The sequence below is a fragment of the Notamacropus eugenii genome, chromosome 4 (assembly GCF_028372415.1).
Source record: "Notamacropus eugenii isolate mMacEug1 chromosome 4, mMacEug1.pri_v2, whole genome shotgun sequence".
NCBI lineage: Eukaryota > Metazoa > Chordata > Mammalia > Diprotodontia > Macropodidae > Notamacropus > Notamacropus eugenii.
In genome coordinates, this window is record NC_092875.1 from 294,158,529 (window position 1) to 294,171,610 (window position 13,082).

Below are 13,082 nucleotides of genomic sequence, written 5' to 3' on the forward strand. Positions count from 1 at the left end.
AGCGAGAAGAAGCAACCCCTTGATGAGGTCACATAAGGAAGCAATAGGAACCACAGTGCCACAGTGTGATCCATGATGTCTCAATGCTGACTCTTTGGAAAGTTGTATTGGAAGAGGATGGTCCAAGTTCTAAAGGGATTCAATATTATATTTCCAGATTGAAATACTAAACCAGACCATTTTATAAAACATGCTGGCCCTGACACTGGGAAGTGACTACAAAGTCTAATACTGATTGAGAAAAGCTGAAAGCAGAGACTGTAATTGATAAAGGAGATAAGTCAATCTGTATTCCTTTAAAGAATAATGAGTTCCATTTTTCATCAAAAGATCCCTGTGCTGAAGAAACATTCTCTCAATAAATCTAGTTAATGGTTTCCCCACTAATGATATATACCATCACACACTTCCATGCACTGACTCTTGGCAGATCCATTCCCATGCATTGCTAATTTAATCCAAAGAAAACCCCAACATTTCACTGGAAAAGATAGGAAAAAGTCTTTTAAAGTCTACAGAGGAAATTGAATTTTGAATGCTTGACATATTAGTACTTTTCTATTGCAATAAGACTGCCATTTTTTTTTCACTCTGCTGTGTTCTAGAGGTGAGTCAGCACCTTGAGGATGCAGAGATTTCAGGACAACCAAAGAGTTAAATGCTTCAAATACTTCCTTCAGTCCTGAGAAATGATTAGTCTTGTTTGTTTCTGAGCTCATCACCCTCCCACAGAAATGACTGTGTTTGTGTTGTTCCAGGTTGTCTACTGCAGAAGCTGGTCTATGTTTATCGCGTTTGGTAAACTGAAGATTAAATCTATTCTTAAACCCCACTGTTGATAAACTATGCCTACAAGTATGTCTTTTCTTTTCTTAAGTTGATCTCAGAGTCTCAGGTGGTGAATGTCTGATGGGAAGAGTGCTGCTTCTGGAAGGATGGTTGATGGCTGATAACTCAGGTGGGACGGCTGAATCGATACAATGCTGAACGCATCTTAAAACTCTTTTTGTAAGCCACAATAGATGTTCTGTTATTTCCGTGAGCACATACCTTTTTGTAACTAGACCTATTTCATCTAAGGGTACCTAACCCTCTAAATACTGTTGGCCTTCCTCACATGGGACTAATTAAAAATAACCCTGGAGTTATTTCCTTATGTTGCTGTTTGTTTATTCTCCAGTCGTGTGTGAGTCAGCCAGATCATGATTTGTGGTGGTTTTGCTTGTGAAATCTTACATAATTGTATTCCTATTGTCATGCTGGGTCAAGCAGTTAAATTGTATACTGCCTTTTTATTGCATAAGATTTGAAATCAATAAAGAGAAAGCGTACACAATAAGATTACACTGCTTGGTCAAGAACACTGGCCCCATGAGCCATCAGGGAGGCAGGCAGGCTCTGGGGCCAGCCATGAAGTTTCACAGGTAAAGCTGTGTGTAGCCCAAGCAGCAAGGACATTGGTCGTTATGTTACTTTGCATCATGACTAATCATGAAAAAAATCATTTCTTCATTGGGTTAATATTTTAAATGAGAGTGCAAGAAAAAGACAACAACTCGCATATGGACTGACTTGGTTTTACTGTTTGGCCACACGTGGAATGCCAACATGCGGGTACAGAATCAGGGTGCAGCTCCAGGTTCTCACAGGGCCAAAATCATCTTTACATTTCTTTCAACGTTTTGTTTTTGTCTTTCCTACAACATTAATTGTTTTATTTCAATTCTGTCTACGATCCCAGGTCAGAATTCAGTTATTAAAAACACGCAGTTGATGCAAACAGTGGTTTGATACAACGCACAAAATGGATGTAAGATGGGTTTCACACAACAGAGAGTGGACTCAAGGGAAAAATATTCCCTCAGAGGCAAGACGCCTCGTTAACTGTTAATGGAATCACGGAACTCAAATATCACAACTGCTTTTACCTGGAGTATATTATAACCGATTCTTACTAATATCAGTTCAAGTTTGAAGCAAATACTTGTCATGATTTAAGACTTTTTTGCATACAACTCTGAGTAGTGCATCAGACATATTCATATCTCATGTAGAATGCATGTGATTGCATAAAAAGATGAACTGTGTGACTATATATGAAGACAACTATGGGTTTCACAGCACTGTCATTGGTTAATTTTAAAATATTCAAACATTGCTTTTTAAAAAAGAATAGAGTTGAACTTAAAAGTATACTATGAAAAAAATCATCCTAAGTGAACCAAATCCATCCTTTTCTTCACTATTCATAGATTTTAAACTTGATCTCTTTTTTTCTAACACTTTTTCACTAATTGTTATTTTAAGCTCCAGTAGCACGATCCGATTTCGGCCGCCTCTGGGCAAATGAGTTATGATTTGATATCAAGTTCCAAGGAAAATGCTCAAAGTTTTATTTTTCCCCAGTTGAATAAACAGTACCATGTATATTATCTCTTGTGTTAGAATAGTGTTGTCTTCACATAGGACTCAAATAATGGTATTAGTCATTCATTTCCTTGAACACATACACCCTATTGCGTGTTGACAGGTTTATAAGGATGCAGTGGCAGCCGTGGGTGCTGGCGAACTCTAGACGACAGCCTTTGAATCCTTGAAGTCATGAGCCATGGTGCCTGAGTTAGTCTGTTTATTGTCTGCTTTCTCTCCCAGATGCTTGGCTTGTCTGAAAGATTAATACATTAACAAGAGCTTAAGGTCCGGGGTTGCACATCTTAAGACATGTTTATTAGCAGATGGCACATCAGATTCAAAGGTCACCACAAAAGTGACATTTTAAAGTGAAACAACAATATTTATGCTCAGATAGTCTGCTGATGAGATCATGTGGAAATGTTTTTGATTAAATTAACGTATAAATAGTTGCCAATCTATGGAAAACTTAAAATGCCATTTCTGTCTTCCAAAAGTTTCCTTATTTTGTTATTTTCAGTGTTGTACATTTTACTAAACACTATTTGTTTTTTATATTTCTACATTAATGACAGAATAAGTTTACCGGATAACCCTATAAGTATAATTTTTCTAAAATATTTTAAATATCCTACAATTGTTCTCTCTTCCAACAAATTTCATAGCAAGACTCTAGGAAACTATGCTTAAAATCTGGAGTACTGTTACTTAAGCAGAATTACTTTAGAAATTTTCAGGTAACATCGACCATCTATGGACTACAAGTTGAATTTCTTACCTAACACAAACTAGCAAAAAAACTAAAATAAAAAAGGCCAGGTGAACTGCAGAACTAAGAGAAGATGATCATTTATTTACTTATTTTCTATTTCAGTCAGCACCAACAAAACAAATGGTGCCATTTTGGCCACACTTGGGGTGTGGGAGGGGGGAGGAGGTGACAAATTGGGACAGCAGGCATTAGCAAAGCTGAGAATTCTCTCTTCCCAACTTCTTTCCTTCATTGCTCTATCACCCACCCCGTTCAGAATTTGCTGATGAGCAGTCTGAAGGGATTGCCTTCTAAATATTTGGGGTGATCATTTCTCATGTCATCCTTACTTCTAATCATTCTACTTGCTTTTGGTATGTTTTGTGTTAGTTCACCAAAATTTGTAAATTAAAAAGCAAACACTAACCCACAAAAATAAAGATTGATAAAGGCAAAATATTTATGAAAAAGAACACAAAATCAAGATGATTATGAGTTAGTTTTAGAAGACCATGAGGATTATGATGGAGTCACAGATTCAGCTATGGCTGAGGGTTTCAAGAAAATAAATTTAATCCATCACCTCATTTGAAAGGTGAACTCAGGGAGGTTGGATTACTTGCCCAAGGTTACATGGGTAGCAAATAACAACTGGGATTCAAACCCAGTGTTCCTGACTCCAAATCCCGCAGTCTTTCCCCTCTACCACTCTCCTTTCCCCTCCCACTGCCTCCCAACCCTTTACATGTTTTTCAAGAGTTACCAAAGTTTACATTAAATTATTGAACACATAAGCATAAAAATTCAGAGATAAACATCAATACAGCTACTCAAATCTTTCACAGGTTGTTAACTGGAGATCTGTAAGCTGTTTTGATTATTTCTGTTACTTTAGATAAACTAAGTAATTTAAAAAGCTATCAACATGAGGCAGTTTACTTTAATTCAGTATGCATTTCCTAGGCAGCTATGAGTTCAACATTGTGCTAGGGGCTTGGGATACGATGACAAGACCACAAACGATCCTTGCCCTCAAGAAGTTTATATTCTACTGCGTTTAGTGGCTCGCACTTGTATGGAATACCTTGTACAGTCATGACTGAAAAGAGAACATCAGAAGTCAGAGAAATGACAGAGATGGTACCTACTGTTCAAACGATCCGTTTTCAATCTTCATTGCCCCTTCTAGTGGATCAAGACCTTGCTCTGAAAACTGTTTCAAGGCATTTAAAGCAGCCTAGAAAAGAACATTGTAAAAAATTAATTAATTTGAATACAGCAGGAATAACACCGTGCATAGAACTAAACAAAAACAGCAGCATATTAAACCAGCCACTTTTTGTCATTCTGAATACCTTTTGTCAACTTAAATACGTGTGTGATTATACACCCAAATAATATCTGGGAATGTAAGTATATACTTGAAGCCTTCTGTTTTTATATCACATTGGGAATCTTTGCTCCTCCTGCCATTATAATTCCCTTGTAATAAAGGTTTAAAAAGAAAGGGAGCAGCGGGGGGGGGGGGGGGGGGGGGGGGGGGGAGGGGTAAGGAAAGAAACCAACCAACACATCCACCACATCTGATAACACATGCCATATTCCAGGGAGCAAAGGCACTTCGGGTATCCCCCAAATCTTCAGGCTTTAACAGCTTACAGCTGCACTAACACTTTTGGGACATTCTGTATTTTAGAAAGCTACAAAGACAGTGTCCATTTGCTTTTTACAGTAGAATATATTAATTGGTGAGACGCAATAGATACATTTGTTAGATCTGTGAGGATTTTCCTTGGGGCAAAGGGTCCAAGACCCAGATTTGCATAGAATAAAAGGTTATTCTCTAACATTTCTGCAAACATCATTAGAGTTTTTACTGGTAAATGTAGAGGCAACTAACTTGAAGATGAATTCTTCTAAGATGTCTTTCCAAGCTGATTGTTAGTATAGGCTGCATAGTAACATTTTCTGCCTTTTGGTCTTAAAGAGTTTGCCTTTCTTGTGGACAGCATTCACAGCAGCAGCTCCCCCTTTACCTAGTTCTAGCCACAGTCAGCTCACTGTTATTATTAGCAAGGGAACTACAAAACAGATAATGGCTATATGGAGTGCATAGCGTTGTAGAAGGAAGAAGAAATCTGTGAGCTCATCCAAGAGTTTTTGGGAGGCACAACCTTCCACAAGGGCTGGATATTTCTTAGGTGTTGATATACTTTATGATGCGTGGGTTGGTGAAGGGTGTTGACAGCATGGTGGAGTCTAGGCTGGATATCTGGGAGGCACCAAAAATGCAATAATGATAAGATCTACATAACTTGTTGACACTGTTGTCCACTTTCCAAACTGTTATTTCTCTGAGTAAGAATTCTCCCCCCACCCTGAACTGTTTTTTTTTTTTTAAAAGCTTGATTAGAAACTTTCTGTTGAGTCCAGAATAGATGTGAGCAGTCAGGGTTGTTTTTATCAGTTAAAAATGCGCTGCTCCACACTCTGGTCAGCTAAAAATCCCAGGTGACTTTGAACAATAGCTGATACCAATAGTCTTTAGCAACATTTCCTTATTTTTTTTTTAGGGGCAGCTAGGTGGCACAATATAGAGTGCCAGGGCCTGGAGTCAGGAGGACCAAGTGCAAATGTGGCCTCAGACACTTACTACCTGTGTGACCTTGGATAAGTCACTTAACACTGTTTGCCTCAGGTTCCTCATGCATAAAATGAATTGGAGAAGGAAATGGCAAACCAGTCTAGTGTCTTTGTCAAGAAAACCGCAAATGAGTCAGACAAGACTGAAAAACAACAAATTTCTCCTTCTTTGTTGGCTTGAAGCCTCTACTTGTGCCCTTGATCCCATCCCGTCCTATTTCTTCCAGAAGCTTGCCTATTAGATCACCCTAATTTTCAAACTTCCCTTATCCACTGGTTCTTTCTCTGTTGCCTACAAACATGCTCAGTTCTCATTCTTAAAAAATTGTACCTGATCCTACCATCCCCTCAAGCTCTTGTCTTACATATCTCCTCACTTTTATAAATCTCTAAAAAAATTGTACTAGATAGTTGCCTCCACTTTATACTCATTTCTAAACCCCCTGTAATCTGGCATAATGATTCAAATGAAATTGATCTCTTTAGGATCATCAATGACCCATTAGTAGATCAGTTTAATGGCCTTTTCTCAATCTTCCTATGCCTTGATCTCTCTGTAGCATTTGGATCTGTTGACTACCTTTTCCTGGGCTTTAGCGACATTGCTTTCTCCTGGTCCTTTTCCCATCTGTCTGTCTGATTCCTTTCTAGTTTCTTCTGCTGGATCAGCATTCTTGTCCTGCTTCCTATTTGAGGGCATACACCAGAGTTCTAACTTGAGTCTTCTTTCCTATCTATATCCATCCTTTTGGTGATCTCATCACCCACATCAAGTCATTTCTTACCTCCATGTAGATGACTCAGATCCATATCCACATCTCTCCACAACTTCAGTCCTATACCACCAATGTCATATTAGACATTTCCAACTAAATACGTGACAGGCATCTCAAACTCAACACGTCCAAAGCAAATCTTCCCTATTTCTCCTAACCCGCATGCATTGCCCAATCTTTTTTCTTTTTCTTAACTTTCTTCGTTTTGACAAGGGTACCCCCATTGCTCTAGTTGCCTCATGGAACAAAGACCCTGGATTTGAGGATTTACAGAAAATTGGTACTTGGGAAGCTAGTATAAGCATAAACTTTACTATTGTATAACAGTAATTGCAGTACAGCAAGCAGACAAAAATGAAAGCATAAACCTCATATGGCAACACAGACAAGACATTCAGCCATGCACAGGGCCAGAGTCACTCACTGTGGGAGATGTGTATAGCGGCAAAATCTCAGTGGGAGCACACGCTCAGGGAGGGATCTGAGCAGGGAGGTTTTATACCTTAAAGATGGGTTTGGTTGAGAACAGATAATCAATGCCAAACATGGGAAGGGGGTATTTCTAATCAGATGCAGACGTGGTGGGGAGATTCCCCAGGGTGTTTATCAACACCAGACTCGGGTGGAGGAGTTTCCTGGGACCAGAAATTGGTTGAGGGTTCAAATCTGTAATTGGGGATCCCAGAAATGGGTGCTGGTGCACAGCTGCTGGGAGCCTGGTCCAATCAGGAGCCATGAAAATTTACACATTTAATACAGGGTCAGAATGAGTCAGGACAATGAAAAGTACAGGTTGTCTGTCATAGCTTATATGTTTATGGTCATTAGGACCATTTAGCCTAAGTGACTCCATAATCGAGTCCTACCATTTGTAACTGCAAGATCAAGCAACACATTTCAAAAATCACATGATGGCAACCATCCTTCTAGCTATCTTGGAATCTTCATCTTGATTCCTCCTCTCTTCACCCCTTACACCCAATTGGTTGCCAAGTCTTATTGGTTCTATCTTGACAATGTCTCACATTGGTTCCCTTATTACCATATAGACACTATTCCGACTCAAGCCCTCATTACTTTTCATCTGGACTACAGCAATAGCCTCTTAATTGGCCATGCCTCCAGTCTTTTTTTTTCTCTCTCTGATGTCTTTGACATAGTCGCCAGATTGATGTGCCTAAAGCACAGGTGTGAGCATGTCATTCTCTTCCTCAAGAAGATCCAGTGGCTCCCCTTTGTATTAAAGCCCTTTACCATCAGGCTCTAGCTCACCTTTGGGGGTTTATTGCACATTACTCTTCTTCACGCATCCCACATTGTAGTCAAACTGGCATACTTATAGATGAGGCTCCTTATAGATATCCTTATAGACAAGACTCCACTTCCTGCCTTTGGCGGTTACACAGGCTTTTACACCAGGCTTGGAATGCATCCCCTCTTCACCTCAGCTCCATCTGGTAGAATCCCTAGTTTCCTTTAAAGCTCACCTCACAAACTACCTCTTACAGTTCAGTACCTGGCTCACAATCATTCTCTTCTCCCAACTCACCCTCAGATAAGGTGACTCCAACAGATACACTGTTACTTCCTCAAATATTCTGACCTCCTCCTCCACCCCACCTCTGCTACACCAGTGATGGCCATTCCCTTAACCTTACTATCACCCAGAAGTGTTCCACTTTCATGTTCATGAACTCTGAAATTCTTGTATCTGATCATAATCCCTTGTCATTTTACTTCTTCCTCTGTTTTGGGACAGAGGAACTACAAACCCTGTCCTTTGTCCTCACCATGACTTCCAATCCCTCTGCCCCTCAGTTATTTTGCAGGCCATAGCATTTGTACTGGCTATACCCTCTCTTTTTCTCCCCGACTTGAGCCCTTGATGAACCAGTTCAAATCTACACTGTCCTCTTCTCTCGCCCCTCTATCCTATCAAAGACCTTGCCCTGCCAAGCCTCTGCCTTGGATTACCCCCTCCCTCTCTCTCCTGCTGAACAAAGCTGGAGAAAATTATGAAACTATGTTGACTGGGTCCACTACAAATCCATGTGACATAATTTCAACTGAGCTCTCACTATGGCAAGGCAGTGCTTACATATCTTCCTAATCAATTCACTATTCCACTTACCATAGCTATCTCTCCTCACCCTCTCAGCTAAGAATATTGTCTTATATTTCACTGAAAAAATGGAGGCCATTTTGCTAAGGGCTCCCTCTTCTCCCCTCCTCATCTTATATCACTCAGATGCCTTCTGCCACTATCTTTCCTTCACTCCTGTATCACAGGAAAATATGGCTTCCTTTTTCCCAAGGCTGACCCTCTTCAAATGACCCCATCACCACATTTTCTCCAGCAGGTTACCCCCTTTATTATCCCTACTCTACTGGCAGATTTTCTACTGCCCATAAACATGCTAATCTCTTCCCCATTCTAAACAAACCCTCACATGGTCTGTCTATCCCTGATAGCTTATTGTCCCATATCTTTCCTCCCTTTTATGACTAACTTCCTTGAGAAGTCTGTCTACAACTTTGTTTCCTTCCCTCTCACTTTCTTCTTAATATTCTATGGTCTGGTTTCTGATCTCATCATTCAACCAAAACTTCACTTTCCAACAATTACCAAGGACCTCTTAAATGCCACATCTAATGGCCTTTTCTCAGTCCTTGCTCTTCATCATTCTGTAGCCTTTGTCACTGTTGGCCACCCTCTTCTCCTCCAAACCCTCTTCTCTCTAGGCTTTTGTGACATTGTTTTCTCAATTCTCCTCTTACCTATTGGAGTGTTCTTTTTCAGTCTCCTTTTCTGTGTCTTCATTGAGGTGATACCTGCTAATTGTGGGCATATTTCAAGGCTCTGGCCTAAGCCTTTTCTTTTTCTCGCTTTATAGTACGTTACTTGGTGATCTTTTCAGCTCTCATAGATTCAATTATCATCTATTCCAGTCCTATCTAAAGCTACTTCTCCATCCCTAACCTTTGTCCTGACCTGTAGCCTTATGTATCCAATTGCCTATTGGACATCTCGAAATGGATGTCCTATAGACATATTAAATTCCTCACTCTCTCTCATTACACCCCTTCTCCAACTCCCTTACCAAACCTGTCAAGTCCTATCATTTCTACCTTCAAAACATTTTTTGTATTTGTCCCTTTCTGACACTGCCACTCCACCACCCCAGTGAAGGTCCTCCTCCTCTCACAATGCACTACTGAAATAGACTGCTGATTGGTTTCCCTGACCCTTCTCTCCCCACTCCACTTCATCATCCACTCAGCTGTCAAGATGATCTTCATAAAGTAGAGCAGTGACTACTGTTCAATCATCCCCTCCAGTAGATCCTGATCATTTTCAGGATCTTTGCTTGACTTTGGAAGTCCTTTATAACTTGGCTCCTTCCTACCTTTCTGGTTTTCTTTCATCTTAGCTGACCCCCTACTTTTCTGCCTCCCCAACTCTGTGATCCAGGAGTTTCTAGATGTTTTCCTGTATACAACACTCCCAACTCTGACTCCAGGCATGGCATTCTTTGTGTCTTCATTGTCTCCTCCTGGTTTTCAAGTCTAACTGAAGTCCCATCTTTTACAACAAAACTTTCTGAGTCCTTTGTGGCTTCCTTTGGAGACTATTTTCATATACCTTGTTTCTATATATTTGCTGCCTCCCCATTAGACTGTGAACTCTGAGAGGCTCTGAGAGCCTTTTTGTGCCTTTCTTTGTATCCTCAGTGCTTAGCACCTTGTCTGGTATGGAGTAGGTGCTTGGTTTGTTGACTTGACTACAGGAAATATGGCCTGATCCCTTCAAGTTGATAGTATTCTCTCTCCATTAATTACTTTTTACCTAGTTTGTATTAAATTTTCTATGCACATGTGATGAGATGAATGAGATGAAAAATGAGAAGAAAATAACTTGGGGACAGAGATTGTTTTAGTTTTGGCTTTGAGTGCCCAGGCCCTGCCATAGTCCCTGATACAATGCTGGTGCTAAATAAAAGCATGTTGAATGAAAGAATGATTGTTGTCTGCCTTAGCCACAACAGCAGGCCCTGGCTTTATACTTTTTCATCCACCACAAGTAACTGCCTGCCTTTCCTCCCTTCCTTTCAGAATACCCACTTCAACCTTACCATGTTAGACCATTTGAATTTTGTACCACCACAGTGCCCAGCACAGTAGGCTGTGTTCTTCTAATTGAAATAATAAGCTTAATACATTACTTTTAACTCAAGTTAAAAGGAGAGCTTCTTAAGCTGAATCTTTGTTGTCTAGCTTAACACCACTATGGTACCTGCTATGGATAGAAGAGGCAGAGAAGAGAGCCAGAACGTGACCACTGCCTTTGTCTTTGAACCTGGTGTCTAATTCTACATGGGAAAGGTTGAGTAGGAGGGTGGCAGTGTCCACAGGTTTATCTGGTCCCAGGATATGCTCAAACTATACTGGTTCAGATTGCAGCATGATGCTTCTTCTGAAAAATCTTCCGAAAGAAGAAGTGATTCAGGTTAGCATGGCACCTAAGGTACAGAGGATCACTGGTCAGCACTGGTCAGAGTGGCATATTCACTTGCTTAGGACACTTAGAGTATCTTCTCATGGTCAGAATTGGTCACTGTGGCCTCAAAGTCATCCTGTGTGTATATTTGATTCAGAAGTACCATCTAAACCAGCTTATGAATGACTAAAGACTAGTATCTTTACTCAGCAATCACACCTCATTTTCAACCTAAAAGGGGTCAAAGCTTGACCATTCATTTTCCTAGCCTTGGCTCCAAATAAATCATCTAATTCCATAAGTCATAATTCCATTCCATAATTCCATTCTGCCCTAAAAGGACAAAGAAGTAAAATTTTACTCCAAAATATTTTGGAGCCACAGCATCACTGTACAAAGATATGTATGGAATAGACAAAATGTATTTGTTTTGCTGTTTTCTAAAAATAGTTATATTAATTTATAGCCATATCTTACAAATACTTAGAAAATAAAAGAATAAATTAATTCATCAAGGACATTTTCCTACTCCTTGAGAGGGTCCACTAGGTCACTGTCATTGGAAACATTTAACCTTGGGATGCAGTCTTCAGACTGCCATGATCAGCTCTGAATCCTCTGCTGATATTAATGCAATGTTGAGAAATGGAGTGGAACGCCATTACCATGTTGGGGGAGACCAACATATGTGGAGGATTTATAGGACATGACAAGATCTGTACAGGAAAAAAAAGCTGTTGACAGGAATGTACCCATAATGACATCCCAGATGCACCAGAGCATTGTTCATGAGGCACAGCAGAGCAGAGTTGTGTCTTTATCAGCTGACCAATGTGGGCAAGTGTCCTAGACATAGGCCTGCTCACCAACTGGGTTTAGAGTTCTCCTTTCTGTCTCCCTCAGACAATCTACTGCTCTGGACTGGATTGCCCTGCCTACTGCCTTGACTTATTGCATACTTAAGCTATTTATTACTGCCTGACTAGGATGAGGCTGTTCCTCTTGTTGGACTAGGTTTATCTAGGATCAAAGCTTCAGATTCCAGTTCTGTCACCTCCAAGATCACAGCCTAAGAACCAGAGCAATGCCTCCTGACATCAAGCGTAAAGCTTGGCTCCACAATACAATCAGGGAATCTTTTGCTGGAATATCATCTCAACTCTCTAGGGCTGAGTTTTCAGCCAGACCACTGGGGCCCCTGATCACATACCTCACCCAATATCCCCTTTTCTCTGGTGCTTAAGAGATAACTGACACTACATTTTACCATGCCATGCATGACCCTTGCTGCGCTCAGAGTCTGCCTCTCCATTCTATGGCTAACAAACTCCTATCTCTTCATTGTTAAAGAACTGGGACATCAGATTATCACCTGCCTAGATAAAAATGACCTTTCCTTGTTTTCTTTTCTTCTTCTTCTTCTTCTTTTTGGTTATTTGTAAATTTTTTTTATTTTAAACTTAAATGCAAAATAAGGAAAAAAGAAACAAACTTAAATACTAAAACAATACAAAATAAGAAAAGAAAAAAAAACTTTGCCATCTGCACAGCAGAACATGAGAGAGGATTCAAAATATATAGCAATAAATTTCCATTTCAAGAAAGCCTATATAATAAATACTCTGCATTGTGTTAAGAGCTGTCCATCTTTTCTCTGCTTCCTTGTGAGTTTTCTTTTGTTCTCTGCTATGCCCTTTTTACTTTGTTCCTCTCCCCGCTCCAGAAGGCTACAAGTAAGCACAGATTTATTTTATATACATATATGTGTGTATAAGTATATATATATATACATATATATGCATACATGCATATATAGAGACATACACACAAAGAGACACATATACACATAGACACACATAGATATATACATTCATATGCATCTATGTAAGACTGTACTATACTATTTGTCCTCCATTTCTCTGAGGGTAGATAACCTCTTCCTTCATAAGTCCAAGTCTTTCCATGGTTTTCCAAGTCCACTGACTCTTCATTTACTACCACA

General features: G+C 39.9%; 1 protein-coding gene across 11 annotated transcripts in view; it reads right to left on the reverse strand.

The window, feature by feature from the left end:
• Positions 1 to 1,563: 1,563 nt before the first annotated feature.
• Positions 1,564 to 13,082, reverse strand: part of STAU2 (staufen double-stranded RNA binding protein 2) — a 452,577-nt gene continuing 441,058 nt past the window's right edge. For all 11 annotated transcript variants that reach the window (XM_072604884.1, XM_072604882.1, XM_072604888.1 and 8 more), the window contains 2 exons: positions 4,312 to 4,400; positions 1,564 to 2,665 (listed from right to left, as the gene is read on the reverse strand). In XM_072604884.1, the coding sequence (XP_072460985.1) occupies positions 2,572 to 2,665; positions 4,312 to 4,400 (183 nt within the window). In that variant the 3' untranslated portion in view covers positions 1,564 to 2,571. The remainder of the gene's footprint in view (positions 2,666 to 4,311; positions 4,401 to 13,082) is intronic.